General features: G+C 41.6%; 1 protein-coding gene across 1 annotated transcript in view; it reads left to right on the top strand.

Annotated features, from left to right (window-relative positions):
* Window positions 1–27750, top strand: part of THSD7B (thrombospondin type 1 domain containing 7B) — a 274844-nt gene that overhangs the window by 51276 nt on the left and 195818 nt on the right. The window contains exons 2-4 of the mRNA XM_086465473.1: window positions 4498–5293; window positions 15961–16212; window positions 23425–23594. Coding sequence (XP_086321599.1) covers window positions 4498–5293; window positions 15961–16212; window positions 23425–23594 — 1218 coding nt within the window. The remainder of the gene's footprint in view (window positions 1–4497; window positions 5294–15960; window positions 16213–23424; window positions 23595–27750) is intronic.

Here is a 27750-nt window from a genome sequence, read left to right as displayed (position 1 = left end):
TGATCCTGTCCTAAGTTTGCAAATTAGTACATAGCTACAGGGACAGAATAATTGTGGAAGATGCTTATTGTTGAATGAATTCTCAGATGGTAAAATGGTTGCAATTAAGCTAAATGTCACATTAAACAGAGCATAATTATTGTAGCAATCCTTATTAAGCAATAACGTACTTATTAACAGCTTTTATTGGGATTCCTATTTTGGGTTTGATGTTTAGTGGTGTTTCATTTTGTCTGTAATATGTAATTATTGTCTGAATAGCCTGCTTGCTTTATGCTTGTGTGACCTGTGTGTCAGAGGGCAGATGTCACTGTATCCTTTCAGACATAATTATTGCTTAGTTGTAGGTAGGTCTTGCAGGCAGGAAAAGCAAATCAGTGCACACTACATCAAATAGACTGTAATTGCTGTGTTCTTGCATGGTTTTAACGGGATTAGGGAAGCTGTATGGGATCATAGTATAGTACCGTTTTTGGCCAATAAAAGGTGGCAGACAGAACAATGTATTTTTTATTTATTAGATTGACTTGATTTATTAATCCCTTTCATGTCATTATTACTTGTAGTGTTACAGATCTCTTGTAAGAGACAGTAGGGTGTCTTTGTTTACAGTTTTCCATGAACAAAGACATCCCACTGTGTCTTACAGTTTTTGTACAAGTCAAGCAAGTTTTGCTTGACTTCTCGTTTTTGGAAATCGTGATCTGATTGAATTTCTCTGTGGTTTGGTTGACTGATGGATTTATTTGGGCTGTTGCATGTTCCTTGGTACTTTGCAGATCTCGGTAGTATTTTTTAGTGAAAAGCTTTTTTTGGCATCCTAGTGGCCAAAGGCTTACTTTCAGTTAGCTGCTCCTTCATGGAGTAATCCAGGTCAGAAGGGACAATGGGGGGGGTCACCTGGTTCAGCCTCCTGCTCCGAGCAGGTTCAACGTTGAATTCACACCAGGTTGCTGAGGGCTTTGTTCAGTCAGATCTTGAAAATCTCCAGGGATGAGATTCTGCTGTCCCATGGGGCAGCCTGTTCCAATGGTTATCCTCATAGTGATGAGGTTCTTCCTTATATCCAGCTGGGAGCTCCCCTGTTTCAATGTGCATCCACAGTCTCTCCTTCTCCCTCTTGTGTCCTGCTGTGATGAGATCAAACATCCATCCAGTATCTGATTAGGTTACAATAGTTAGGAGACAGATGATATCTATCTTTTATCCTCATCTTTCTGTGCTTTCTATAGACAGATAAATGTGAAATATATTTCATTCTGTTTAGTTTCTGCTTTAATTACCAGTGGCCTCCCATTCTAGATCGGGAGTTGTAAAACATGTTTCTGAAGTTTGGGCTTTTGATGCCTAAATTCCAGTGGGTTTTTAATAAAATGTAGTTATTATTATAATTATTCACATTGTGCTGAGAAGTTTCTTTTAATTGACTCAGATTTATTTAAAGGGAAGTGTAAATTTAACATGACTCTTCTGAAAATAATTAAATTCTAATTACAACGCAGACTATTGACTAAGAAGTATTTACATCCTTCTCCTCATTTAAGCTACTGAACAGGATATTTAACTAAGCCATGAAACATTGTGGATAAGTTTACTGCTGCGTCCTGAAGAGAACATCAGGAAGTGAAAAAAATCTATAGTAATGGGATTTGCATCTGATTTTTAACCTTATTTTTCATACTTCTTTTTTTGGTATGCCAAGAGCAGGCTACGTTTTTAGTATGTTTGCCAGAGAATAATTGCAAATTGTGATGTGTCTAACGATAGTGTAATTACTTACGAGCCCTTGCTTACTTTTTTTTTTTTTTGGTAATTTTTCATTCTAAATTCACAACTGACATTAAATAATGACTACTTCTTGCTCCTGGCTTCTGTTACGTGTCTGTCTGTTGTGTTAACGTAAGGACTGGTAAATCTGAAGCTATTGCGTGGAGTGGTTCACGAGCAACACCCAGAAATGTATAGAAAGTACTGTCGAGACGAGTTCTGTGCAATAGTGAGAGAGCAGTGGTAGGTTTGGTGAGTGTAATTGGGCTGGTCCTCTGCTACAACTGCTTTGTATTACTCCATGGGGGGTTTTAATGCTAATTTTAATGCTGTTTGCTATCCTAAGAAATCAGTAGTACATCCTTAATTGGTGTAATGTGTTTCAAGGTCCTGTTGATGCATAAAATACTGTTATGCTCTCTGCCGAAGTGAAACAATATTACTCTTGAATTTTTGCTTCAAAACCAAACTGGTGCAAACCAAACTTTTCCTGTACTGAAACTTCCACATCTCAAAAAATCGAACTACTTTTCCTGTACTGCTTCAGAGAAATAGATGCTGAAATAAGCTTATGATACAGTTGTGTTGTGATGCTTAGTCTTTGTGCTAGTTACTTTCCTCTTTTAATAAAAAGCCAGCTAGAACTTGAGGTTTGAATTTTTATCACTATTTTTAGTAAGATGACATGATACCCATAATCCTATGTCTGGTTTTGGATCTTGTTGGCATTTGTATAGGAATATTCTTTTAAATCAAGGTGAAGTATCATGGATGAACATTGAAATTGTCAATGGACCTCTTCATGTGACTGAACTTCAAAAGCATATTTAAAGATTCATTTTTTTGAATATTCAGTTTTGAAGCACACTGAATTCTGTCGAAAGCCTGTTGTTAGTGTAGTACAGCTTGTAGAGCAGAGTCTATAGTTTGATGCTGCCTCTTCCCATTTAAAATATGTGTCACAGCTGAGTCCTTACCTTGCACCAATATCTTTGGTGTGAAACGGAGGCATAAAAGGAACAAAGATTTTTCACATAGCCTGAAGGATTCAATAAAAGCTGGAGCTGTCTAAACCCTGACAACTCTCAGAGCCCCTCTTTCCCCTTGCCTGTCGACCTCTGGCGGAGGTGTCAGACTGAGGGCAGAGTTGCAGTCCTGGTCTGGAGGATGAGGGAGGAGGAGCACCCGCAGAAGGGACGTGGTGAGAGCACAGGATGTGTCGGAGGAGAAGCTTGGCTGTGTCCAATTGCTATTTAGTTTTCCTCCTTTATTAAACAATGAAAAAAGAGCAGGATTTTTTATTTATTTATTTTTATTTTTTGTTACACAACATCAAGCTCCTGGCTGTGGAGGATTAACTCGTCTATTCATGAAGAAAAAGCAACGAGTTTACCAACAAAACCACAGGCAGCTGGATGAAGTACCTGGTATTACAATTGCATCCATTGTGGGTCTGTTGCTGGTTTTTATGTGTGTGTTTGGTTTTGCAGTGTAAGCATGTAACTGATTCTGGCAGTTTTAAAATCAATTTTAAAAAACTTCACTAGAGTAGCATTTCTTAATATAAATCGACGTATTTATTGTAAGTTCATTTTCTGTCTTGAAAGAATACAAAATATAGGGTGGTTGGAGTGTGTTGTCAATGCAGCGTTCTTACCGAGTGAAATGGCTGTTATGAGGTATTGGAAAGTTTTTAAACTTAGAAATGAGATGAGACTCTCTTGAGACATGATCGTCAAAATCCCTTTAACATGTTAAGATTTGGCTCCAGTGCTTTTCTCTACCTTTTTTTTTTTCAGTTTGTAAGTTTTTATACTTTGTAGCCCTCAGATTATTTTTCTGGCTTGGTGGATTTTTCTTGAATAATACTGTCATAGAAAAAAATTTCTATTTAGCCTTTTCTGATTACGTTCACTTGCAAATCCTCAAATAAGATTCATATGCTTTTATATATATGTTCATGTGCCCCAGAACTAAAAATGACATTGCTGGGTTTAATTTTTATTTAGTTTCTTTTCTTGAAAGACTGGCTTTACCACCTCTTACAGTGCCACGTGCTGCAAATGGAAACGACTTGCTCGATGCACATCCCAGGGCAATGCAGAAGTTGATGCACATGGGGTGCCTTCTCTGCTGTCGGGGGTCTGGGCTCAGAGCAGCACCCTGCGGGACCTATCCTGTAGTACATTCATTATCATATCAAGACAGTTCCTCCATTTCAAACTCCTATTAGAGTATGCTCTTATTTTCATAGTATTTACCACCGTGGATGACAATTCAGCTGCTTCCTTGTGCGGTTTATTCCGTTGACTAATTGCTCTATTAAGACTGTTTTCCTCTTATCTAACTTGACTTTCTTTTCCTATTAGATTATTGTTCCTTTATGATCATTTATATATTCATTTGTACAAGTGAAATTAAATATTCTTGTTTCCTCAGGCTTTGGGATGCATTTTACTGCTACAGAAATGTGCCTGGCCTGTCTTTAATTTGAGATGTTGTGGGGCATTTTTTCTTTCTGCAAGTTTCCCTGAATGGTCTAGTGATGGAGTACGCTGGGAGTAGAAATGACTTGCAGTCTTTAGGAAGCTTTTAAATAAGTTTAGGGACCAGCTCGTAGCCATTTACTTTTTAATACATGGCAGGGTATGGTTTGGATGCTACTGGGCATCAGGACAGATCCGTGGCAGGAGTATTGCATGGCGTTTCTCAACACCCCCTCTTTTGCAGGTCACTGGGGCCGGTGCGTAGGGGACTGCGGCTCGGGGGGCATTCGGAGTCGGGCCGTCTGGTGCACCCACGCGGAGGGCTGGACAACGTACCACGCCAACTGCGACCAGAAGAACAAACCCGAAAGCCAGAGGAGGTGCTTTAAAGTCTGCGACTGGCACCTGGAGCTGTTCGAGTGGGAGGTTTCGGGATGGGACAGGTGTGGGCTCGTGCCCTTTGCTGGCGGTGAGGTGGGAGCCGGGGCTTGCATCACGGCGCAGCACGGGCTGCAGCGCCGGAGCGTCCGCTGCCTGCAGAGGCTGAACAGAACCGTTGTCGCCCACGAAATATGTGAGTATTTCACGCCGCAGCCGCCCGCTGAGCAAGCCTGCCTGGTGCCCTGCCCGCGGGACTGTGTCGTCTCCGAGTTCTCCGGCTGGTCTGATTGTGGCACGGGCTGCGCCAAGAGCTTGCAGCACCGGACGCGGGTGGTCATCGCTCCTCCTCTCTACGGGGGCGCCCCGTGCCCGAATCTGACCGAATCCAGAGCTTGCAGCGCGCCCGCCTGTCCTCTCGGGGAGGAGGAGCACACCTACAGCCTCCGAGTGGGGTCTTGGGGCGAATGCCAGCGGCCCCATCATAAAGACATCGACCTGGCAGGGAGGACTATGCGGGATTTGGGTTTGGACTCTGGAGAGCGAAGCGCATCTGGACTTCAAGGCTCTAAACCCCACCACCGTCCCGGGGAGGTGGAGATCGGTTACCAAACCAGGCAGGTCAGGTGTGTAAGGAGCGATGGAAAAAGCGCAGCGCTGAGGTAAGGGTGCTTTGCCTTTTGTTTCGTCCCCAGTGGGTTTGTTGGACGGAGCTCTTGCTCTGCATAGCAGCACCACAGCAAACACACTCCCATTCTTGAGTTTTAAATGCAAATTTTCTGTGGGTTTTTTGTGACCTTTTTTTCTGATTTAATTCCCTTCCTGTAAAGCTAGCATTTGCTGAATATTTTGCTTTCCTCTATGATTTTTGCCTGTTTAATTAATTTTATGTTTTTAATAATTCTCTTTTGGTTTTTTTTGTGGTTTTGAGGAAAACATCGAGGAAATGGAATTACATATCACTTTGTACTGTTGCTGGGCCCTGACTGTGGGGGAGGGAGGTTTCATTCTCAGTCATGTACTGCATGTATTTGGTAGAAGAGGCTAAAATTGTGCCGACTTAAACTCCTTCATTCTTACAAATCAACACTGGACAAAATAAGTCTGAAAAGTTTGGCCTTCCGAATTTACTAGAAGGTATTTCTTGCAAGGATAGATCAGTGGGCAAACCTGTGATTGTCCTCCTGCTTACGGAACAGCCTTCCCATCTGGATGTAACTCTTGGATGCTGATACTAGATATGTGACTTTCTTTTCTTCCTTGTCCTTATCTCTTTTATCTAACAATTTTTCTTAGTCTGTGTAGGTTGCTTTGCTCTAATTCAAATGTGAAGGTTACAGTAATGTGCAGCAAATAATGGAAAGACTTATTCTCTCCATTTCTCGCATTTAAATTTAAGCTATCTAAGCTCTGCCATTTGACTTCAGGTTGGATTTGGGCAGGTGCCAGGACTATAGATGACTGAGAAATTGATTTAGTTCTGAGAAAGTCAAGATTTCTGGAGAACTTCTCAAGTTCTGTTTTTCAAGGATATTAAAAGTTCTTGAAAAGTCCTGCTCTTGAATTTTGTGGAAATCAATCTGTTTCTAGGTAATCTATAGCTCCTGGCACCTACGCAAACTGAAATTGCAGAGAGAAGGGGTTATTTTATGTCCAATTCTCTACCCTTGTTAATGTCTGCAGTGGTTTTGCACACATACTGAGGTGAAAATATACATTCTAGCCTTTTTCTTACCCCCTCCTATTGCACCTTTAGTAAAGTATATTTTTTTTATCGGTTGGAAAAAGTCAGGCTTTGTGAACTGTTCCAGCAGTTTCTAACATCTTGACTTTATTACTTGTCTCTAAATATATGCTGATTCTAAATATACAGATTTTATGCTCATGTAGCTGCTTGACTTTAATGGAGTCACTTGTGATTTATGCTGCCATGCTACCAGCAGCAGGTTTATGTCTGCTAACACTTGTTAGCTGTTCTTCTGCCTCTTGTCTCTCATTCCTTATCAGAGGCTCTGGAAGGGGATCCTGACTTTGTTAAAATTTCACTCGCTCTGCCCTCAAACGCTCACTGCTGTATTTGCTGTAAGAATGGGGAATGGAAGACTCTGTTTCTATAAATGTTTTCTCTTTGTTGTGCTACTGTGTGAGTTACACATTGAATTTCTGGATGACAGTGCAGAGGGTCCTGAGAGCTTTAGTTTTAGTGACTCTACGCCTGATCGAGCCGTTGTCTTCCTTGCTCCTTTCTGATTTTTTTTTGCTGATCTTAGCCCTCTTCCTGGGAGTGTACAGCTCCATTAGCGGCCTCTTGTCAGACTTTTTCTGCTGAGGCTGTGTCTCAGATTTAGTGCAGAGAGCTGAGCCTGCCCCATCCCTTACTCTTACTCCAAATACTAGGGGAGAGCCCATTAACTGAATACGGGAGGTCAGTCATGTTACAGTGTCCAGACAGTCACTGACTACCTACTACTTCTCCTTTTGGACCTAAAATCCAAACCTAAAAATCTGGCCCAAGATCCAATACATGTTTAATTCCAGGGCTACAGTGTCACTGATATGAAGTGCCCCTGACAACAGCTCCCTTTAAGCGTAACGTCCTCCTCATTCTGTTGTGCAGCATATTTGCTGCCATTCTTCTGAAGAATGGACCTGTTCGTGCAGATGTCGCTTTACAAGAATGATGATATTTTGGCTACTGATAAAGAAGAGTAAACGCATTTGCATAACCCCGTAGCAGGGTTTGGCAGGCAGCCAAGCATCTGCTGTAAAACTGGAAAGAAGCGCTTTATTTGTGCTTTTTCATTTTCCTGGCCGAGGTTTCCTATTTCGACTAACACCGTCGTGTAAGTACCAATGAGAGATGTAAATTAAATTTCTAGAAAACTGGGGCAAGAGAGAGGAATATCCCAAGACGTGCTTTAATGGTGGGCTCAGAGCTGATGATCTCCCACCACCCTGCCTCCCACTGCTGCCTGGTTCTTGCAGGAAAGTGGCAGATAATGGGAGCAGTCAGATAACCACCCCTGGCTGGTCAAAGGCCATGTGAGGAGAGGAATCGTATGCTCATCTCGCCTCCTAACTTATAATTTAATGGCAACAATGCCTTATTTATTATCAAGGTTGCTTAATTTACTAGTGTCTAATCTCAGGACTGTGGAGCAGCCAGCGAGGCCAGCAAGCAGCAGCAGCTGCTGTGCTCGCTGGTGGGAGAGGGTACTGGGTACGCTCCTCAGTGTGAAAGAACAGTCTTTTGCCAAAACTTTGGCTTTGGTGGGCTTGGGTGCAAGCTGGTTTTTAAAGACTTAAAGATTGAATGCATTCAGCTCTTACAGATGGCTGGATTACTGGCGAGACATCCATTTTGGTGTCTTCGCTAACAAGATTGTGATTGAAAGGAATGGTAGATGGGGTGTCTTTTCTCTTGTGAAGTAGGTAGCAGCGGCAGGAAACGTGCCTGATACTTGTTTTCAGTTTTTCACCGATGCTTAAGTTATGTCGTTGTCCCCTGCATAAAGGATGCTTTGGTTTTACAGTGAACCCTCAGGCAGGATCTTAAAGAATCCTTTGCATTATGCCATCCAGAGGGACCTGGACAAGCTTGAGAAGTGGGCCCGTGTGAACCTCATGAGGTTCAACAAGGCCAAGTGGAAGGTCCTGCACCTGGCTTGGGGCAATCCCTGGTGTCAATAGAGGTTGGGGGATGAAGGGATTGAGAGCAGCACTGCTGACAAGGACTTGGGGGTGCTGGTGGACAAAAAACTGGACATGACCCAGCAATGTGCGCTCGCAGCCCAGAAAGCCAGTCACATTCTGGGCTGCATCAAGAGCAGCGTGGCCAGCAGGTCAAGGGAGGGGATTCTCCCCCTCTACTCCACTCTGCTGAGACCCCACCTGCAGTGCTGCATTCAGCTCTGGAGTCCTCATCCTAGGAAGGACATGGACCTGCTCAAGCGGGTCCAGAGGAGCCACGAAGATGATCAGGGGACTGGAGCACCTCCCCTGCAAGGACAGGCTGAGGGAGTTGGGGTTGTTCAGCCTGGGGAAGAGAAGACTCCGGGGAGACATTATGGTGGCCTTTCAGTACTTAAAGGGGGCCTGTAAGAAAGATGGGGGTAATTCTTTTAGCAGGACCTGTTGTGACAGGACAAGTAATGGTTTTAAACTAAAAGAGGGCAAATTTAGACTGGATATAAGGAAGAAGTTCTTTACTGTGAGGGTGGTGAGACACTGGAACAGGTTCCCGAGAGAGGTGGTAGATGCCCCATCCCTGGAAACATTCAAGGTCAGGCTGGACGGGGCTCTGAGCAACCTGATCCAGCTAAAGATGTCCCTGCTCACTGCAGGGGAGTTGGACTAGATGGCCTTTAAAGGTCCCTTCCAACCCAAACCATACTATTTTTCTATGATTATAAGGAAAGATTTTTTTAAAAAATTTAAATAATTTGTCGTACAAAGGTCTGTGTGTTCGTACCAGCCATAAAGGTGCAAGCAAAAATCATAGCGATTTTAAAGGTAAAAACTGTAAACAAGAGTCACTTGGAGAGGGGCACAGGGGCGTGGAAGATCGGACGTGCTGTATCAAGGAAACAGAGCTGGAGAATGTTTTTGATGAAATATTTTTTCAGCTTGGAGCTTCTACATTTGTCAAAATGGAAGAAAAAGGGAGAAAGGAAGAGGAAAGGGAGAGGCAGACCTTTTTGAAAACACTTGAAGACAGTTGAACAGCAGAACATCAATAGACCTTGAGACAGGTTTATTTCTGCTCAGAAATGATTTTGGCAACTATATTCCTAAAAATAAAAGGAGTAACATCAAAATAGAATGATTTTATGGATCTGATTTGAAGCTTTTAAAGACTCTCTTTATTTTAAAAAGGTGGAATGTTGTTTTTTCATGCTCTTTCAGATAGAATTCAGATTTCATTCTGTTTCAGAAAAAAGTTTTAGTTTTGCATTCAGTCTCATATCCAGTAACAAATTCATAGAATCACAGAATGGTTTGGGTTGGAAGGGCCCTTAAAGACCACCCAGTTCCAACCCCCCTGCCATGGGCAGGGACACCTCCCACCAGACCAGGTTGCTCCAAGCCCCATCCAGCCTGGCCTTGAGCACTGCCAGGGAGGGGGCAGCCACAGCTTCTCTGGGCAACCTGTGCCAGTGCCTCACCACCGTCACAGTGAAGAACTCCTTCCTTCTATCTAGTCTAAACCTGCCCTCTCCCAGCTTCCAGCCATTACCGCTCATCCTGTCACTGCAGGCCCTTGTAAAAAGTCCCTCCCCAGCCTTCTCGTAGGCCCCCTTCAGGTACTGGAAGGCCGCCAGAAGGTCTCCCCAGAGGCTTCTCTTTTCCGGGCTGAAAAAGCCCAACTCTCTCAGCCTGTCCTCACACAAAAGGTGTTCCAACCCTCTGACCATCTTGGCAGCCGTCCTCTGGACTCACTCCAACAGCTCCATATCTTTCTTGTCTTGGGGGCTCCAGAGCTGGACACTTTATTCCAGGTGGGGCCTCAGGAGGGCAGAGTAGAGGGGCAGAATCACCTCCCTCGACCTGCTGGCCACACATCTTCTGATGCAGCCCAGGATACAGTTGGCTTTCTGGGCTGCAAGCACACACTGTTGGCTCGTGTTCATCATTTCGAACATAAGCATCACGTTCACCAATTGGAACATAAGCACTTCCATGCACTGGAAAAAAAAATCTCTGAAAAAAGAAGTGAATGTGCTAGAACTTCTGCTCTTTTTGGTTTTCTGTCTTGGCACGGTTGTTAAAAATCTACTGAATAGTGAGACAAAGACACTTGTGTTCTTTTTTATTTAGGTTAGACATTAAATTGTAATTTCCTGAAATGAGTGGCCATAGCTAGACATTAAAATCCTAAATAAATTTAACCTGACTTTCTATTCCAATGTGTGTGCTTGTTAAGTATGCTGAGAAGTTAAAGTCAGGAGCAAACAGTTTTAGGTTTTTTTATTATTATTATTTGAATTACAAGTCTTTTTGGGTATGTATTTCTTAAACTCTTCATTCTATGTGTAAGATGACAACAATGATATAATAGAGTTGGATTTGAGTTTCTGTTTACTTTGGCTTTGTTAGTGAAAATTCAGGTCAAACTCAGTCAAGGGATAACCCATCCGTCAAGGCTGAGGTAGAGCAGCATTCAGCTCTTTTGTTTGCCTCTGTAATTTGAATTTCCATTATCCATTTCCTAGTGGATTGTGCTTAACCACTGTGCTGTTGTACGTTTTTAGGAAAAAATTATTTGCAGTTTCTAGTGTTGACATTCTTCTATTCTCTGGATGAATACAATATTTTTCAGTCTGGAGGTGGAAGCACTGTGCTGTAATATGCTATTTGATGGTTATGATCCTGGAGATCTGGGAGAGGAGATGTGTGTTCACATTCTTCCCAGCAGATGCAGGAATCAAGCCTCGATGCCCAGGCTTGAAAACAAATCCGTGAGTTATTGGATAAGAAGGGATTTTGTTTTGTAGTGTTCTTTTAAAAAGTTTTGTCTCTCATTTCCTTTGTTTTTATTAAAAGCACATGAAACAAAGGAACCGTGACGGCTTTTTTCATTTCAATAAGTAATATTTTAGAAATTGTGTCAAATCATCATTGGGCTTTTTTCTTCTGTTTTCAAATTGTGCTCAAAGCCAGCTGCTTCTGTAGCCCTAAGATTTTAATGTCTGCCTAGGTAGCGCAAATATAAGTCAGCACTTATTTTCACTTGAAACAGAGGATCTGGTGCATTAAGTTTTGGAGACACCAAGACTTGGACATCTTGGACACCAAAGCCCTGTGTTTGTTTGGATTATACGTCTCCCAGCTCCCTTTCCCTTTGGTCAGTTGGATGGGAGGCAAGTATTCCCCATTTTCCTTACCACCCTGGTGGAGAAGGGGCTGGTGTTTCTTCTGCCACAGAAGCCTTCACTGCACAGATTGAGTGTGTGCTACCACCTGTATCCAGAATAGCCCTGGCAGCCCTTGAGGAACCGAAAACACATTATGAATCCCTGAAAGTATGCCTGTTAACATTGATTGCCAGTTTCCTAAGGGAGAAAAGTGTTTGGATGCTGTTAGAAATGTAGCAAGACCCTAATACTCTTAGCCAAGTGCAAAGAGCAGGTAGTGTTTATTCCAGCAGCCTGTAGGGTTGGCTCATTGATTACAGAATAGGAGACAGTGTTAGAAAAAGGAAAAACATGAAAATGCATTGTTATCAGCGTAGCTTAGCTCACTTCAGGATTTTCTTGCTCTGCAGCATGTGGGTTTGAGCATGCGTTCACTGGTCAGGCTTGACACTTACCCAGAGCCTTCCTGAGCTGCCAGAGGAGAGCCTGGCTGCTGAGGTGGTACCCTGGCCTCCTGGTGCTGCCTTCTGTACCAGCAGACCCTGTGGTACCGGCTGTACCAGCTATGGTGATAGCTTGTGTCAAATTATTTTGGAGGTGATCCTTTCAGTATGAAAGGTTCAGCAATAACCACGTGTCTCATCCTCTAATGTAAGGAAATGTGTTCACCTTTCCTTCTGAATGCGTTGATAAGGTTGGGAAAGGAAACCAGGGATAATTTCTGAGCTGTGCCCAGCCTGATTTAATGAGGCACTGCTCCTGGGTGGTCTTGCTCACTTTTCCTGCCGATAGATGTGTTTCCACTCATTTCCTTGCAAAGGATGTGAAGACTCTGTGACTGTCAGGCATGTAGCACAGATGCACTGAGCTGCTGGAAAATTTAATATTTTTTGGTGAGTTACTTTTTGTGCAGAACAGAAAGGTGGTGTGGTTCACCTTGGGGATGCACAGTTACTGTACCTTAGGGGTGAGTGTGGCTGGAGATGGAGAGGAGCAGCACTGCTCCATTGGCAGCAGCCTGCAGTTACACAGTCACGGGGGACATGGAGCCGCACAGTAGGAGTGGTACGTGGGGCTGCTTTTCCTCTTGCTCTTGCTTTTCTGCTGGTAGCTCCAGGACCATACAAGTTAAGAGACATGAGATGAGTAGGTTTCCTTTGGTTTAAGGTTTTTTTTTAAATGGGTGGTTTATTCCCTTCAGTACACAAGAGAGTGAGAGGGTTGTCTGCCGCTTGAATGAGTTAGGCTTCGTGCTGCTGCTGTCTGCTAATGAAGGGATCCATCCTACACCGCAGGCGACATAACGTAGGTTGAGAAAGAATTCCTGTAGTTTTACAGTATCAATCCAAGCGTATAACATAGAAAAAAGGCATCCCTCGCCTAAGTACCTTACTATATCACAGTTACTGGATTGAGTCCCAGGAAGATGATCTGACCTGATACATTAATACATGGCAAGTTGGTTGAGAAACAGGGCTGATACAGTATCTCCTGTCCCCAAGACCTCCTTCCTCTCCCTGCCAGTTCAGATACAGCCACAGCAGTGCAAATACATGTCTGGTTTGCAGCCTCAGATCAGTGAGTGTCTTGCGTGTCTGGGCTTTATCTGTATTAGATTGTCCTAAATACATCTGCAGCATGAAAGACTGTGTCTGAATTTCATGCAAAAGCTTGTTTTTACATTTGTCTTTGTGTTGCTCAGTGTCACAATTAATTTGACTGTGAGGCTCTGAATGAGTAGGTACAAGTTAATTGGATTTGCTTTCTGTTAGGCAGTTGCATGTAATTCTCCCTCAAAAACATCTCCTCAAGCAGAAGGATGGAAATTGCTGGCTCCGTGTCTTGTTCACCTTAAGGTCAACAAAGTTATCTCTTTAGCCTTTTATAGTAGGAGCGGTGGAGGGATTTTCAGGAAAAGAAACAGTGATTCAGTCTTTGCATACTTCAAAGGCTTTTGCAAATAGCAAGGATGATTGCTGGGCAGAGGTGTCTTTTGCAGCAGCATAGGTTTGCATCCATTAGGAAAGGGATTGCAGGTATTGTCTCCCTAAGAATTGGGGCTAGTAATATGAATTTTAAAAGAGCGCCCAAAGCAGATTTTTAAAGGCTTTGTTTTGTTTCTGTTTCAGTAAAGATCAGGCCAACCTTCATCCTCCTTTGCAGTGGCACTACCCCAAAAATAGATTTGGGTTTCCATACTGTATCTGGATACGAAGTTTTGATCACTCTTTAAAATGTGAGATCAGTTACCCTCCGTGCTGTGTTCTTAGATAAACTGTAGTTTTCTAGTACTATCAGTTAGGACAATGACTTTTATGTGCTACTACTTAATTTACTCAAAATGGGGAATTCTTCTTTCTTTGTAATGCTGTGGCATGGGTGGCTCACCTGGTAACTGTTGAAAAAGTATTAAAAGGGAAATAAAACTGCCGTTCGTGTGACTTTACCTAACCTAATGTTCCAAACAAGACTCAAAATCCCTGGGTTAGTAAGTACAGATATAATGATTATTACTTTTCAGTCCTTGGTTCAATAGTATTGACGTTTTGTACCAGAGACAGCTTTGCAATCCGTTGCATTTGACATGTAATGGAGGAATGAGACATGGTTTTGACTTGTAAGCAAGAATAATTTTATTTTGAGGGGGCTATAGCAGAGGCTGTTTCTACTTTATAAAATTGTTAAAGTAAATTCACCTGTGAGATTAATGAGTTTTGTTCTGGGTGAAGAAGCTGAGACCAAAAGTTGTTACACCTTTTTCTTTTTAATTTTTATTTTTAAGTTTGAAGTATATTTTTAAGCCACTAAATGCTGTATTTTGCTGGTAGTTGAGGGTCTAGTTAAACTTGATCAGGTATCAGTGGGAATATTCCTATTGACCTTTGTGAAAACGAGACCGATTTCTAGACTGGAGAAGCGAGTGAATGTCCTTTATCTTCTCTGCTCCTCCTATGAGACTGCCCTGCAATCCTGAAATGATTGCCCCAGTCTATTTTCTTTCGAGAAAGTTAGGTTAGTCAAACTGTGCTATAAGTAATACCGAGCGAGGTAATGGCTGGTTCCCTGGCAGCAGCTCTGGATTTCACACCTCTTAAGTGTACCTGTATTTGCTCCTTTCAGTTGGCAAAAGCCTGACCGTGAGCGTCTAGAGGCTGGAGAAGACAAATTTAGAGAGTTCACACTGAGTTCATGTGTAGTCTTAATTTTGGAGGCCAGTTTGCATCATCTGTATAACACTAGGCAGAATTCAGAAAATCTTGGTTCCTTTTCTCCTGGTGACTCCTTTTATCTGGGTTTCATCTTTTTTTTTTTTTTTTCCATAAAAAAAAGTCCACATCCTTTGTGGTGCATCAGTGATGTCTCTGCTCGTATGTACCTCAGTCCTCTGTCCGTATATCCTTTCCCACAATACCTCAGCAATTTAAGGTTTTTGAAAGACAGGAAAGGTTTTTCTCCCATTTTGGGAGATGAGTGGTGACTCTCTGGTTGATCTCTGCCTGGGGTGAGGTGGAGCAGCAGCAGCCGTGCTCTGTGAGGTCCCTCCCAGTGCGTGCTGGGCAGGAGACCTGTCAGCTGGCTGAGACAGAAGCGGAGGAGCAAGGAAGGATGGTGGCCTTATTCTGGAGGTTTGTCTTCTCCCAGAATTATTTGCTACATTTGCCATATTTTTCCGTATTGTGCAAAGCTGTTGTAACTTTGGAACTCTTAAAATTTTTGTTCTGGGACTTTGTATCTTGATACCAAACCTCAACAATTGGCTGCTCTTAGAATTTGGTTTTCTGTTGTATTGGGCCTTGTGCGGTGTCTTGATGTGTTACAGAATGAATGAGGATCATGTCAGCAGGAGTAACCGAGTCCTGAAATACAGCCACAGTTGCGGCATTCCTGGTCTGTCGGGTTTGAAAACCCTCTGACCTTGTTTGACAGCATTTGATAACAGCCTCACAGAACCAACACCTTACTTATTAGCATGTGCCTAATTATTTTTTAAAAGAGCAGAGTTGCTCAGCAGAACGTGCTGACACCTGGATGGGTAGATGGATGACAGACAGCTAGTCTGGTGTGTGGGGTGATGGAAATGGTTACCAGTGGCAGTATTTCTCTTGGGCTTGGCTTTTATTTTCTATCCTGGATAATCTGTGAAATTATAACTGCACAGGACCAAATATAGTGCCTTTTGCATCTCTTTTAACTTGAAATAAATGAGGTATATTATTTGCAAACTACTCGGCATGCAAGATTGCACCCAGAAGTCCCTGGAAATGCGTTATGTGCTCTGCATCACAGCTCCTCTTACTTTCATTGTATTTGTGTTGATGCAGGTCTTCCAATTTGCCCCGAATGACCATGGATTTCTTCTAGTCTGAGACCAGACTCTGACTTAGGGTGAAATATCTGGGCGGGTTTGGGTTGGAAAAAAAAGGGGTTTTATTAAGCAAGCCCTCGTCAGCTGTTTTACTGTGTTCTTATTGCAGCCTCTGTCTGCAAGACCCTGTCCCTTTGACCTTCAAGTCCTGTGTCATCGCTAAAGACTGTGAAACATCCGAGTGGTCGGCGTGGAGTGCCTGCTCGCAGACCTGTGGCTGGGGAGATCTCAGCCCAGGCTTTCGGAGCCGGCGCCGCGGCGTGCGGAGCGTGGCGGTGGGCGCCGGGAAGCAATGCCCGGAGCTGGAAGAGAGGGAAGCGTGCAGTGCAGGAGGGAAGGAGCTGCTGCAGCCTTGCCCCAGGTATAGCAAGGGCTTTTAGCCCAGTTTTGGGGAGTAAAGAAGCCCCTCTTTGATGACTGCCTTGTGCGAAGCAAATCTTCCTTGCTCAGTGTTTGTGTGTGGAGAGGGTGGCGTGTCATGCTTTCTCTCTGTGTCTAAAAGATCATTGATTTGATCATTGTTAACTATGATTAGTGGTATTATTTACTGTTAGTAATATTCTTGTAATTGTTGCTAATACCATTATTGCTATTACAATAATTATACTTCTATATAGAAATAAATTTAAATTACACCCACTACAGTTTATATTTTCATATTTTATAAATTGAAAGCAGATACTCTTGTTCTCTGAAGGGGATTTCATACTGATTGCTGTTTCGGAGAATTTCCTCAGCTGCACAGAGACTGGGCAAGTCTCCATGGCTGTGCTTTTATTGGCTTTGAAGTTGTGATTTTTACATAAGATTTAACGATTCCCCCTCATCTCCCCATAAAAATATCCCAGGCCTCCTTGAGGAAAATGGGAACTGATCAGAGGTAGTAGCTTTACTCAGCTTCTCTCTGGGTGCTTCATGAAATGGGAAACTTTGCAGTCCCTGAGTGCTTGCTTGGTTTATGGCAATCTTTGTTCTGGCAGAAGGTGAGGCTCTTGTCTGCAAACCTATGCCATTATGCTTGGCCAGGCTAGCATAGGGGGTTGCTAGTTTGCATTTTAAGGAAAATAAAATATTGCTTAATTTTCCATGTGAGATTGACTGTAAAAATGCTTCAAGATAGATAAAATTTTATGTGCATGCAGACAAATCTCCCTGTCTGTGAATGACTGTGTTTAGGAGGTCTATTCAGTGCTCAAGTCATGAGTTCCTGGAGCTTTGCCAGCTACTGACAGACCTTTGATAAAGCCTTTGCAAGATACATTTCTTAGGAAGGTGTAACCTGTAAAGTGCCTCTGTATTGTTGGGTTCATTCAAAATCAAATGCTGATCATTTTCATGCACCCTGCTAGCAGAAGAGAGGAAGTATAAAAAAAAATAATTCTGTTGCTTGATTACATTCTACGGAAAAGGCTCTTACAGAGTGATTTTTGCTCCTGCCCAAACGCACATCCATTTCAAAGACAACAGATTAACACATTGTCTCACTGATTTTGTATAGGAGCATGGGTGCAGGTGACACCTGATTAGGGTATACTGGCTGGTAGTTAATCAGGCAGCGAACAGACTTGTATCTGTCCCTAGTTTCTCGCTTCTACTTTTTGACATTGCACTGTATTGAAGTGCCATCGATTGTAGGGGCTTGGTGAGAGCCCAGAGAGCTCAAAAGGTGAGAACCTGCGTAACATTGATAATTTGCTGGAGGTGCCACTCTTGCTGTAGAAGAAAACGTGTTGTTCTTTTGGTATATTGCTGCTATTCACAGGTTTTCATGAGCCTATGAACTCTTAAACCTTTCTTGTCCTGCTGTACCTGCACACTTTCAGTCCTTGAGGCAACACTTCCAGTGAAGTATCTGTGTGAGCTAGGATAAACTGCCTAATGAGTTAGCCCAGGAAAATAACATTAGACTTACAGGTTAATAGAGCCACTTAACTAAAAGTATTGAAAACAAAAATAAAAAACCCTCTGGTATTTAGTTAATCATTATTTCTAGGGATGTAGTATCTCCAAATGCAGGTGGTAGGCTATGACCTTGCACTGTGCAACGTTGAGGAGAATTTTGCGGGACCGCCTGGTTACTAGGCTTTGATTTGGCCATTCAGTACTGCAGAAATGAGCAGCAGTGAAAAGCCATAGTGTTGCAGTATGTGCTGTGGGTCTACCAGACGTAAGGCTGTGGGGCTCAGAATTTTGTATTAATGAAGTCAAACATTTTAAAGTATGTTATTTAAGTGTCAGCAGCTGGTAAAGGATGTTATTGGTCTATGTTACAGTTTACAGCCTGGTGATTTGGTCTTGGTCTTTGGGAATTGGTGTCCGAGATACTGGACGTACTTCAGTTTGGAAAGCAGTAGCTTTCAGCCACAGATGGATGTAGAGTTAATCCCTATGAAATAATATAAGTCGTTGATGCTTCTATTCTCCTTGTTTGAGCATATTCTCTTTGCAGTGTAATACCTAGAAAGATTATTCTTTTTTTCCCCTTAAATATATGCCACCTCATCTGTGGCTTTTCTAGGGCTTACCAAAGAGTTATCTTTTCTTTCTTTCTTCCCCTTACAAGAAGATGATGAGTTTAAGGAGATTCAGTAGCAGAAATAAAAGGCGCTCTCCTTCATTTGTCTGGTCTCAACACAAACCGTTCGTTCTTTCTTTCTGGCTTGTGTTTGCCTAATCAGATTAGCCTTAAAATCTTTTATGGTGAGAGCCCTATTTATTTTCCCCGTTCCTGGAAATCTGCTCTTTGCTATTTTTTGGTTGATTTTAAGACAAGTAGCCTTTCCTTTAGCTTTACTCTTTGGGCAAAATTTTCTGAGGCGTGCTCCAGGCACAGCAAAGAGAATGGGTGAGGACACAGACCAGAAAGAGAGCAAGTCTCTGAGCAGGAGAAGGAAGGGGATTCTCTAGAGGCTGCTTTTTAATGCAGGGCCAGAGAGCACCCCATGACTGAATGAAGTTACATATCACGGACTACATGCACGAACATAGAAAAGCAGCAGCTCAAGAGGTAGCGGATACAGACTTGTGCTCAGCAGGGGGAGATGGGTGAAGTTATATTCCAGCCTCCTAAAAGGATCCAGAAAGGAAAAAAATACCTTCAGCTTCAGAACTGCTCTGTTAAGTATTACCTCTGTGTCTGTGGCAAGGCTACAAGTTAAAGGTCCCATCACAGGTACATAGCAATTAGCGTAGATTTGCTGGTAAATGGGAAGGCCTTATAATTTTATGGCTGAAGTTTACAATAACTTCTTTAATCAATAGTTTAAATGCAAGGAAATAAAACACTTTAACTGCATGTAGGACTCCAGAGCTTTGTGCTTTATTTTACCTTTGGTTATTTGTTCTGAAGGGATTAGATTAAGTGCTTAAAAAGCTTAAATACATAGGAGGTGAATTCACTTTCTTTTATTGTGATATAAATTTGGGATAGTTCAATTAAAGTGAGTGGCTATATACAGGTATAAAACCTGTGTAAGTTCTAAGAGTGTAAGTCCTATAGACTGAAGAGACCAAGAGGTTACTATAAATCGGAAAGATATTGAGCACTTGTTTGTTGCATAACTGTCACCGAGTCATCAGTTTTAAAACAATGTATTATATCATTTTTATCCTTGATGTGTAGCTTTCATGTTCACTGGGAATAGATAGATTTTCCAGAATTATGATTATGTCTTCAAATCTTTCATTTTGGTTGTGGTTGCTATGTTACAAGACAGGGATTTAGAAAAAAACCCTCTTTGCTTTGTTGGAAATTCAAAGCTTTTCAGAAGTTAAATGATGGAAAATGGGGAAGTTTTAAGCCCTGGTTTTTTTGAAAGGCTTGAGGTTGCTGCTGAGATACAGGTGCGATGGAATCTTTGTAAATGAGGCCCATTATGTGCCCCAATTAAAGATAAGGCATTAATGTGAAGTAGGAGAGACTTGAAAGGAGATGCAGTGAACTGTGCTGGTAGGCTGCTGGAGTTACGCCTTTGGAGCGGTGGCACCACTGCTCTTCAGCCCTTTGACCTTCACCAGTCTCGGTCATGCAGCAGTGACCTCCTTTCAGCTGGGTAGCTTTGTTGCCTCCCCTTTCATCAGGAACCATCTGTGGTGAAGCTTTGGTTCTCCAGCTCCATGCTGGACACTTCTGTGGCTGTGGTTGGGTGTCACAGTGCAAGAGCATGCTTTGCCTGGATCGTAACAGAAATTTGTGGGACCTGCTCTTCTGCTTCCCCAGCTGACAGTTTAGCAGGGAAATTCAGAGCACTGCTTATGATGTGAAGAGCTGTTCAGCTTTATCAGCCAAGTTCCCTCCTGGATACCTCAAGCACACACTTTATTCTTTCTAAACTGCCAGGTTTTTGCTTGCTAGTTTTCTTAAGCAGACGGATATAGCTGTCTGTGGATTCCGGAGGTCCCCGTTTGGACGTTATCTAGCTAGTCCTCTAACCGTTGTCAGTGGGGTCAGTCAGTCTTTGAAGTAGATAGACCTCCTGTAGCTCAAACAGTGTTGTCAAAAACTGGAACAAGACTATGAGGAGGTCAAAGGGAAAGGCTGAGTTTTTTTAGCTATAGTAAGAGGTCTGTAGATGAACACGGGGCACAATTAGGACTGCAACTATACTGAGTTTGCATCAGTGTAACTAGATACTGGTAGGAGTTAAAATGAGATGTTAAAGCTATTGACATTTGAAATTGTTGTCACCAGCAGGTTTTGGCATAGGGATCACAAGAGTACGCTGGAGCTGACCAGCTTTGATTCAAATGTATAAAGTCCCTTCTACTTGATGAATTATCACACTCTTCACCCTCTGGCAATGGTGAAGGGAGTGGTTGGATGGTACTGGCCCCTTAGCTTAATGCTGGTACAGCGCATTTCTGGTACGGTCTGATCTAATAACAGAATGTTCGTAGTGGCATTGGTGGCTTTGGTCATTGTCATTCAGTTGGAGAAATTACAGTCAGGCCACTGTGGATATTGCTAATAATTTGCAAGTACTGGCTTGAGTTTGGCGAAGTTACAAAAAACCTCAAGTATTTGCCAGCCGGTAATCTCATTTTTTTGCTAATGGCTATTAACAAGATTCTGAATAAATATAGAGATTATGCAGTCAGTTTTAATGCATTAAGTAATGTTAATTCTCATTGTCTTTAGTGTTGTCCATAGATGGGCAAACTAATACCAAGTATCAGCCGCGCTGCTTAAAACCCTGTGAAGTGTCTGCCACAAAGCTGTCTGAGGTCGCTGTGTCCATCTGGAAAGGTCTTGCATTAGGTTTCCCACCCAGCGGGACAGCAATCCCTCAGAGACATTTCTGGTGTAATGGGCTTGTTAGTGGCCATGAAAATGTGTCCCTTTTAAAGAACTAATGCTTGGGGGTCAGGATTTGTTACTGGGAAACTCCAGACAGCTGTGGGTATGTCCAGCTGGGAAGAAGCAAGAGGGGCTGATGGGGCTGAGGCTTCAAGCCACTCACAGCAGAGCAGGTGCTGGCTGGAGCATCTGATAGCTGTCCATTAAAGACTGCTCTGCGGTGTAGCACAGTATCCAGTTACTCTGTGAAAATATTTAAAGAGGTTTTTTTTAAAAAAAAATTCAAGGGCTGATGAAGTTTAATTATATCTGAGCTGAGATTTAGTTATTTTACATAATTTTAATCACTGATGGCCCAATTTTCATAGGTGTTAACTCCCACAGCTCGTGCTGAATAGGAGAAGCAGGTGCTCACACCTCTGGAAATGAGTCTTTAGGATCCAGAGTTCACAGCTGACTACCCAAGCCAGATATTGATAATCAGTTTTTCTTTAGTCAATTATTGTTTTAAGAAATACTTCCCTAAAACAGCTGTTTCCATGGCTGTGGGAAGATGCTTGTGTTCTATATTTAAGCTTCTAATTTTGAAAGTGTGGACGTGAAGAGCACAATGCCCTGAAGTGGTGTGGAGGAGGAATCCTCTTCACCTGGTGTTTGATGAAGAGCACTCTTCATTGCCCTTATGGTAAAGGGAAGGTTGCATTTAACACTGCAGGCCCAAGAAATGCGAGTAGGGATTCCCAGAAGAGAATACTAGAAGAAAAAATTCAGGGCTGTGCTTTATGTGTTGTGGGAGTTCAAGTATTTCATGCTTGTCATGTGAAAAGTGTGTTCTTTGTTGTTTTCTCTGTTGGTAATAAACCTTGCGAGTGTATCCAGATTTGCACATGATACTGTATATTATTTAAGAGAGCATGACAGCAGGTCTGAAAGCACCTGTAAATTAAAAATAATGGGCAGTATTCACAAACATTTTCCATGAGTATGTTAAAAAACTCTTCAGTGCTTTGTGGCTAGAAATCATTCTTATGCCCATATTTACAACATAAGAAGTGGTCAGGAACAGATACTCACTATGGAGAACACACAGAATTACAACGTGGAAGGCTTTTTCTGCAGAGGCACCCCATTACGCTTGAGTTTACAGTGATCAGTCAGCAGGTTAACAAACATACGTAGTTTTAATACCTGTGGATCTGCTGTAAGAGGAGCGAGCATTTGTCTTGAGGATAAAAGGAAATTATTTTATGTAGTTTACATTACACAAAGCCCAAAGATTGTATGGAAAAAGTAAACTATAAAATTTAGAGGAGCAAAGGAACAAAGCAGCAGAAGTGTGAACAGATTGGTTATAAAAAACAATATTGCCTAAGATTAGCGTTCGGGAAGCTGAGAAAGACTTCGGGCTCTTACTTACTCCGCTGATACTGTGACCTGTGAATCAAAATGAATTATGCCTGTGAAAACTGTTGTATTTGAAATATGCTCTACATTTTCAAACACGATGGGGAAATAACTCTTGCTTTCCACTGATACCTGATACTGTTTTCCCTGTAGTTTTAGTAAATTCTTCCTGGCATTTAAACTGGTACATACCATTGATGATTGTACAGCGTTCACATATCTGTGCACAAGAACGTTCTAGTTCATTGAAAACCATTAATGCTCTTTAGGTGTGGATGGAATATAGAATGGAAGTATTTTTATTTAGAGCTTGCTATCACAACTTCTGGAAACTGAAATGAGAGAACTGAGTTACTTTAGCCAAGCCCTTGAAGAAGTTGGTTGTACCCTAAGCATTTATAAAGCTGTCACCTGTAGAAAAGCTGCTTGGTGCTTGGAGCTCTGTTAACGTATGTAGGGTTTTAGCTATTAAGTGCATTTCTGAGTGAGGCGTTCGGCTCTTGACAGAAAGAGGTGGTTTAGTGGTTTGAGCCACATGTTTGAAAACTAGTTTTCGCACTTAATTGAACCTCTTAATCTTCATTCTTTCTTTGCACTCTGCTTAAAGGTGTTGTCAGGATGATTTAGTGTTTCAGAATGCTTTGGAGACTAGTGCTATGTGAAAAGTCTTACACAAGTACTTCAGACAAATAGCAAATACTTAACCTTCGTAAATTTCACATTCAAAACATTTCAGAACATTCCCTATTTTGGACAGGGAAGTGCTGCTGTAAAGATTAAACCAATTGTATTTTGTCTTCTAATAAAGTACCACTCACTCACCCATAGCCTTTCAAAAACTCTTGTTTTACCTGCTCCCTTTTATTTCCAAAGGTTCGCCTGGAGGACTTCTGAATGGAGAGCCTGCCAAGTGTCTGTCCTCCTTGACCAGCAGGACCCTCACCACCACAAGCACGTAGGCCTTTGCGGAGGTGGCATACAAACCCGAGAGGTCTACTGCGTCCAAATCACCGTGGAACTGGGGATGCACCAACTGAAGGAAGGTACGTGCGTAGGGTCCTTCTGAAATATCTGGCCCAAGTAGATCTGAGTAAGAGACACGGGAGGAAGAAAAAAAGTAGATAACATGCAGTCATTAGTAGGCCTTGGCTTAGCTGATGCCCTCATTGTGTCCATGCTTACATAGGGAGGTGTTATTCAGCGTCAGAGGGAGGAGGAGGGCATTGTCCTCAGGGTCCTGAGGAACTGCGAGGAGCCGCAGCCTTCTGGGGTGAATTGCTGCCAGTTCTGTAGGTTACTTATGTGGGTGGGTTTCAAAGGATGAAGGAGCTAAATTTTTCTTGGAGTTGAGTTTTCTTCTTCTCTTGTGTATCAGGCAGCCCACCCCCTTGGTAGCTGGATACATTTATCTGTAGTTTTAGTCCTGATTTAGAGTATAAAAAACGATGTCACACTGTATTCCAGATATGGCTTTAGCCTCTGCCTCAGATTGATACACAATTTTTCTTGTGATTTGAAGGGGAAAGCAAAAATAATATTGTCACAACTTCTGAGCAGACAGACGGTTTTTGGATTCAGGAAGTGAGTTATATTTCTTTTAGAATAATAATGAGTAGATACAGATGCATGATGAATAATTCATCTTGGGCTGTTTTATTTACTCTGTGTAGTGCTCTTGCAGAATATGTTTTTGAGCAGAGATGTAAGGTAATAAGAACACAATATCATATCTTAGATTTACTTACTTACAAAGGCAAAGCAAATGTTTCCTGGATGCCCAGTGTGTCCTAGCATCCTGCACAGACTCTGAGATTATAGAAAACCAGACCCACTTTAATCTCTACTCAGTCCATGCATAGTTGCTGCTTCACCTCTCCCAAACATCTGGCACTACCTTGCTCTCCCAGCACAAACCCTGCTCTGTTGTTCTGCACAAGCGTGCAATGCACATGACTTTCCAAGTAAGAAAAGTGCTGCTGGTGAGAGGAGTGTAACGTTTCTTGTCTGTCTTCATCCTTCTGACTGCTTCTGTGGTCCATGCAGCTACTGTATGGCAAGTTGGTGAGCAGCAAGCTTGAACTGTCTTCATTCACACTTCTTTATTCTTCTTCAGTATTGTGAAGTACTGAAGAAGATTAGAGGAGTATGTCTGAAACCCTTATACCAACATAATTTGCAACGTAATTGGTGCTCTATATCCAGTTTGTGATCACCTGCAGGTTTTTCCTTTGCTTGAAGTTCAGTTCAACCTAAAAATTGCAAGCCCTCCCCTCAACAGAAAGAGGGGGTAACACTGTGTTACCTCTTCCTTGTTTTTACAGTTCTAAACCTTTTAAAAAAAATAAAATTCATGCAAGCAACTGAAAAAAACAAATGTGCAGAGCAATTGTACAAGGTATAAATTATTACTGCCATTTTAAGGCAGTAGTGCAGATTTGCAGTAGTCCTTAGAAAGTGAAAAACCCGTCTACTGTCAGTGTAGTTGCATGGAAATGGAAAGACGGAAAGGCTTCGCTGTGATCCCTCCCTATCCAGTAATATTCAGTGTATCTCATTTACTAGGTGATCAGTTTTTGTTCTTTGAATAAATAAGGAATGGCATCTTTTCTGGCCTCTTTTCTGGCAATGTGAACTGATAGAATACTTTTATTCATCACTAGGGCATCTCATATTGTACATTTTTTTCAGTGATGGGGAGAATATGAGGAAGTTAATCCTTCTATGTTTAAGCAAATATAGAGTCTAATTGCTACCATCAAAAGTACAATAATTTTTCTTTCTTCACCTCTTGAGTGTCCTTACAGGGATCATTCAGGAATCAAACAAGCGAGTCTAATAGGATATTACCATCCATCACAGTTGTTATTCTTCTGGTTACTTCCAATGAGAATTTGGACCTAGGCCCAATGACATATGTGAAAGAAGATTTTGTCCCGTGGTCTCTCCAGCAGCATTCTTGGGTAAAATATGTTGGATCCTACTGTTGGAGACAGGTACCATCTGTGATGTATTTATACATATTGCTTAAAGCTCTTTTATCCCCCAAGGATCTCTCTCCCATTTTTCATTTGCTCAGTTGTCCCGTCTATTTCTTCTTTTATTAAAATATGTATATTTAGAAAGTGAGCCCCTGTTTTCTTGAGTCCCTATATATCAGTCATTCAGAAGGTTAAGTCTGCTGAAATCTTTCTATATTTTGATTATAAAATTCCAACTTGAAGGTATTGGAAATGGAAAACTTTCATTCAAGTATTACTTTCAGAAACGTATTGATAAGATTTTGTATCTTTCTCCCCCAAGAGGTGACCTAACTAAGAAACCCCTGTCTTGATCTGAGTGAAGTTACATATTTTTTAGGCCTTAAGGAGGAAGTCTCTACTTTTAACATGGGCAATGAATATTTGGAGGCAGAAGATCTTCCAATCTTTTAAGTCCTTTGTAATATTCTTTCATTCTGAGACTCTTATGTCTAGTCGAAGCTATCAGGGAGCACTTGGTAAATGTGTAAAGTGGCATGTCATTCAGATAGCTGTGTTTTCTGTGTGTGTAGGTAAGCCAGTGTGTAGGTGCCTAAGTTAAGAGACCGCGCTACTTTTAACATTAGGTATTCTGTCCAAGGAATCTACATCTCCACTCAGTTGAGAGGCTTTTGTTAATTTAGACTGAACTTTAACATAATTAGCTTTAAACAGATCCTTGTGGTTTTTTAAGTATCTCATTGAATTTTAACACATTTAAATTTATAATGCGTAATTTTCACAGAGGGTTGGTCATCTAACACTTCATCATTATTCTTTTGATATCCAGAGATGGAAGCAGTAAATCTACATGTTTGAAATGATGTTGCTTTTAAGGAGGAGACAAATTTTGCACAACAAGTAGCATAAAATATGCGCACGAGCTACCTATGTAGCCCTTTCTGCACTTCATCTCTGGGTACTCCCTGATGCCTTTTCTTGGATGTCTCATGTCTGGAACAATTTGTAAACACAGTGGTGGTTACCCGCTTTCGTACCTCTTTTTAAATGTAAATCTGTTCACTCATATGAAAGCTCTTTATTTAAATAAAGCAGAAATGCAGATGCTCAACTTACTTTCAAAGCCAGACACTGCTAACGTGGGACACAGATTTTCTTCTCTTTTGTAAGTGGGCTTTTCTGGATTGAGATAAGATTTTTGTGACTGTAGATTTTATAATGTGTTATCTGAAATGTGGTTTTTTTTCCACCATAAATTTTTCCCACAATAAATTTTAATTAATCTGTGAGAATATCACTAACTAACAACCCCCATCAAAAAGACATTTGATAAAAGTATGGAATAATATTATGCAATGATCAGTTTGTGAAATCTCTCTCCTTGTTTGGCAGTACAACTCTCCTCTCAATCACAGTAAGTTCAATAATATAGGAATTAAAATTCCTTTTAGAATCTGGGGATGGTGTCTGTTTATGTTCAAACAGTTAATAAACATATGAGGCTCCTATATTTAATCATCTTCCTCAGGAATGTTTTACCTTCTTTCTTGAAGGCTAAGGAGTATCCTTCTGTTTTCTAATTAAATTTTGCTTTTTGGATTTATCTAGAGACTATAGCTCTTTATCAGTAGTCTGGGGGATGGCATCCCTTATAAAATTCTCCAGAAGCAGCTCCTCTCTTCTCTGAACTAATTACCTACTGTCCCTAGTGACTGGGATTGCTATTCTCTCCATATTTTCTGTAGCTTTCTAACTAGGGATCTGTCTGTCCTGTCATTCTTTTGTAAAATTTGTGCCTTATATATCTTGACATTTTTTTCTTTTTTACTTGTTTGAATGAGATCCAATTTACCTCTCACTTTCAGAATTTTCTTATGATGTTTTTTGGAGCCTGTCTGCTTAAGTTTTAATTATAGGACTGAAAAGACCTTTGTGAAATGCTGTTCTTCCTTGAATCTTCTTTATTGTTTACCCAGCATAGTAAACTTGGCTAGTAAAATGTATCTCTTATTACCATCTCACCAGCAAATCATTGCAGTTTCGTATCTTCTTAGTCTTTGTTATTTTCCATCTGAAAATCCACATTAAATTCCTATACCTGTACAAGGTTCGAAAGTTTTGTTTACCTTTTTTATGCTTAATGAGTGTCTCCATCATATTTGTCTCCATATATTTAATTTTATTTGATCTTGGATTTCAATAGCAGGTATGTGAGGTAGTT

The sequence above is a fragment of the Leptosomus discolor genome, chromosome 5 (genome assembly GCF_034619465.1).
Source record: "Leptosomus discolor isolate bLepDis1 chromosome 5, bLepDis1.hap2, whole genome shotgun sequence".
In the NCBI taxonomy this organism is placed as follows: domain Eukaryota; kingdom Metazoa; phylum Chordata; class Aves; order Leptosomiformes; family Leptosomidae; genus Leptosomus; species Leptosomus discolor.
This window is presented reverse-complemented; position numbering and strand designations above follow the sequence as displayed.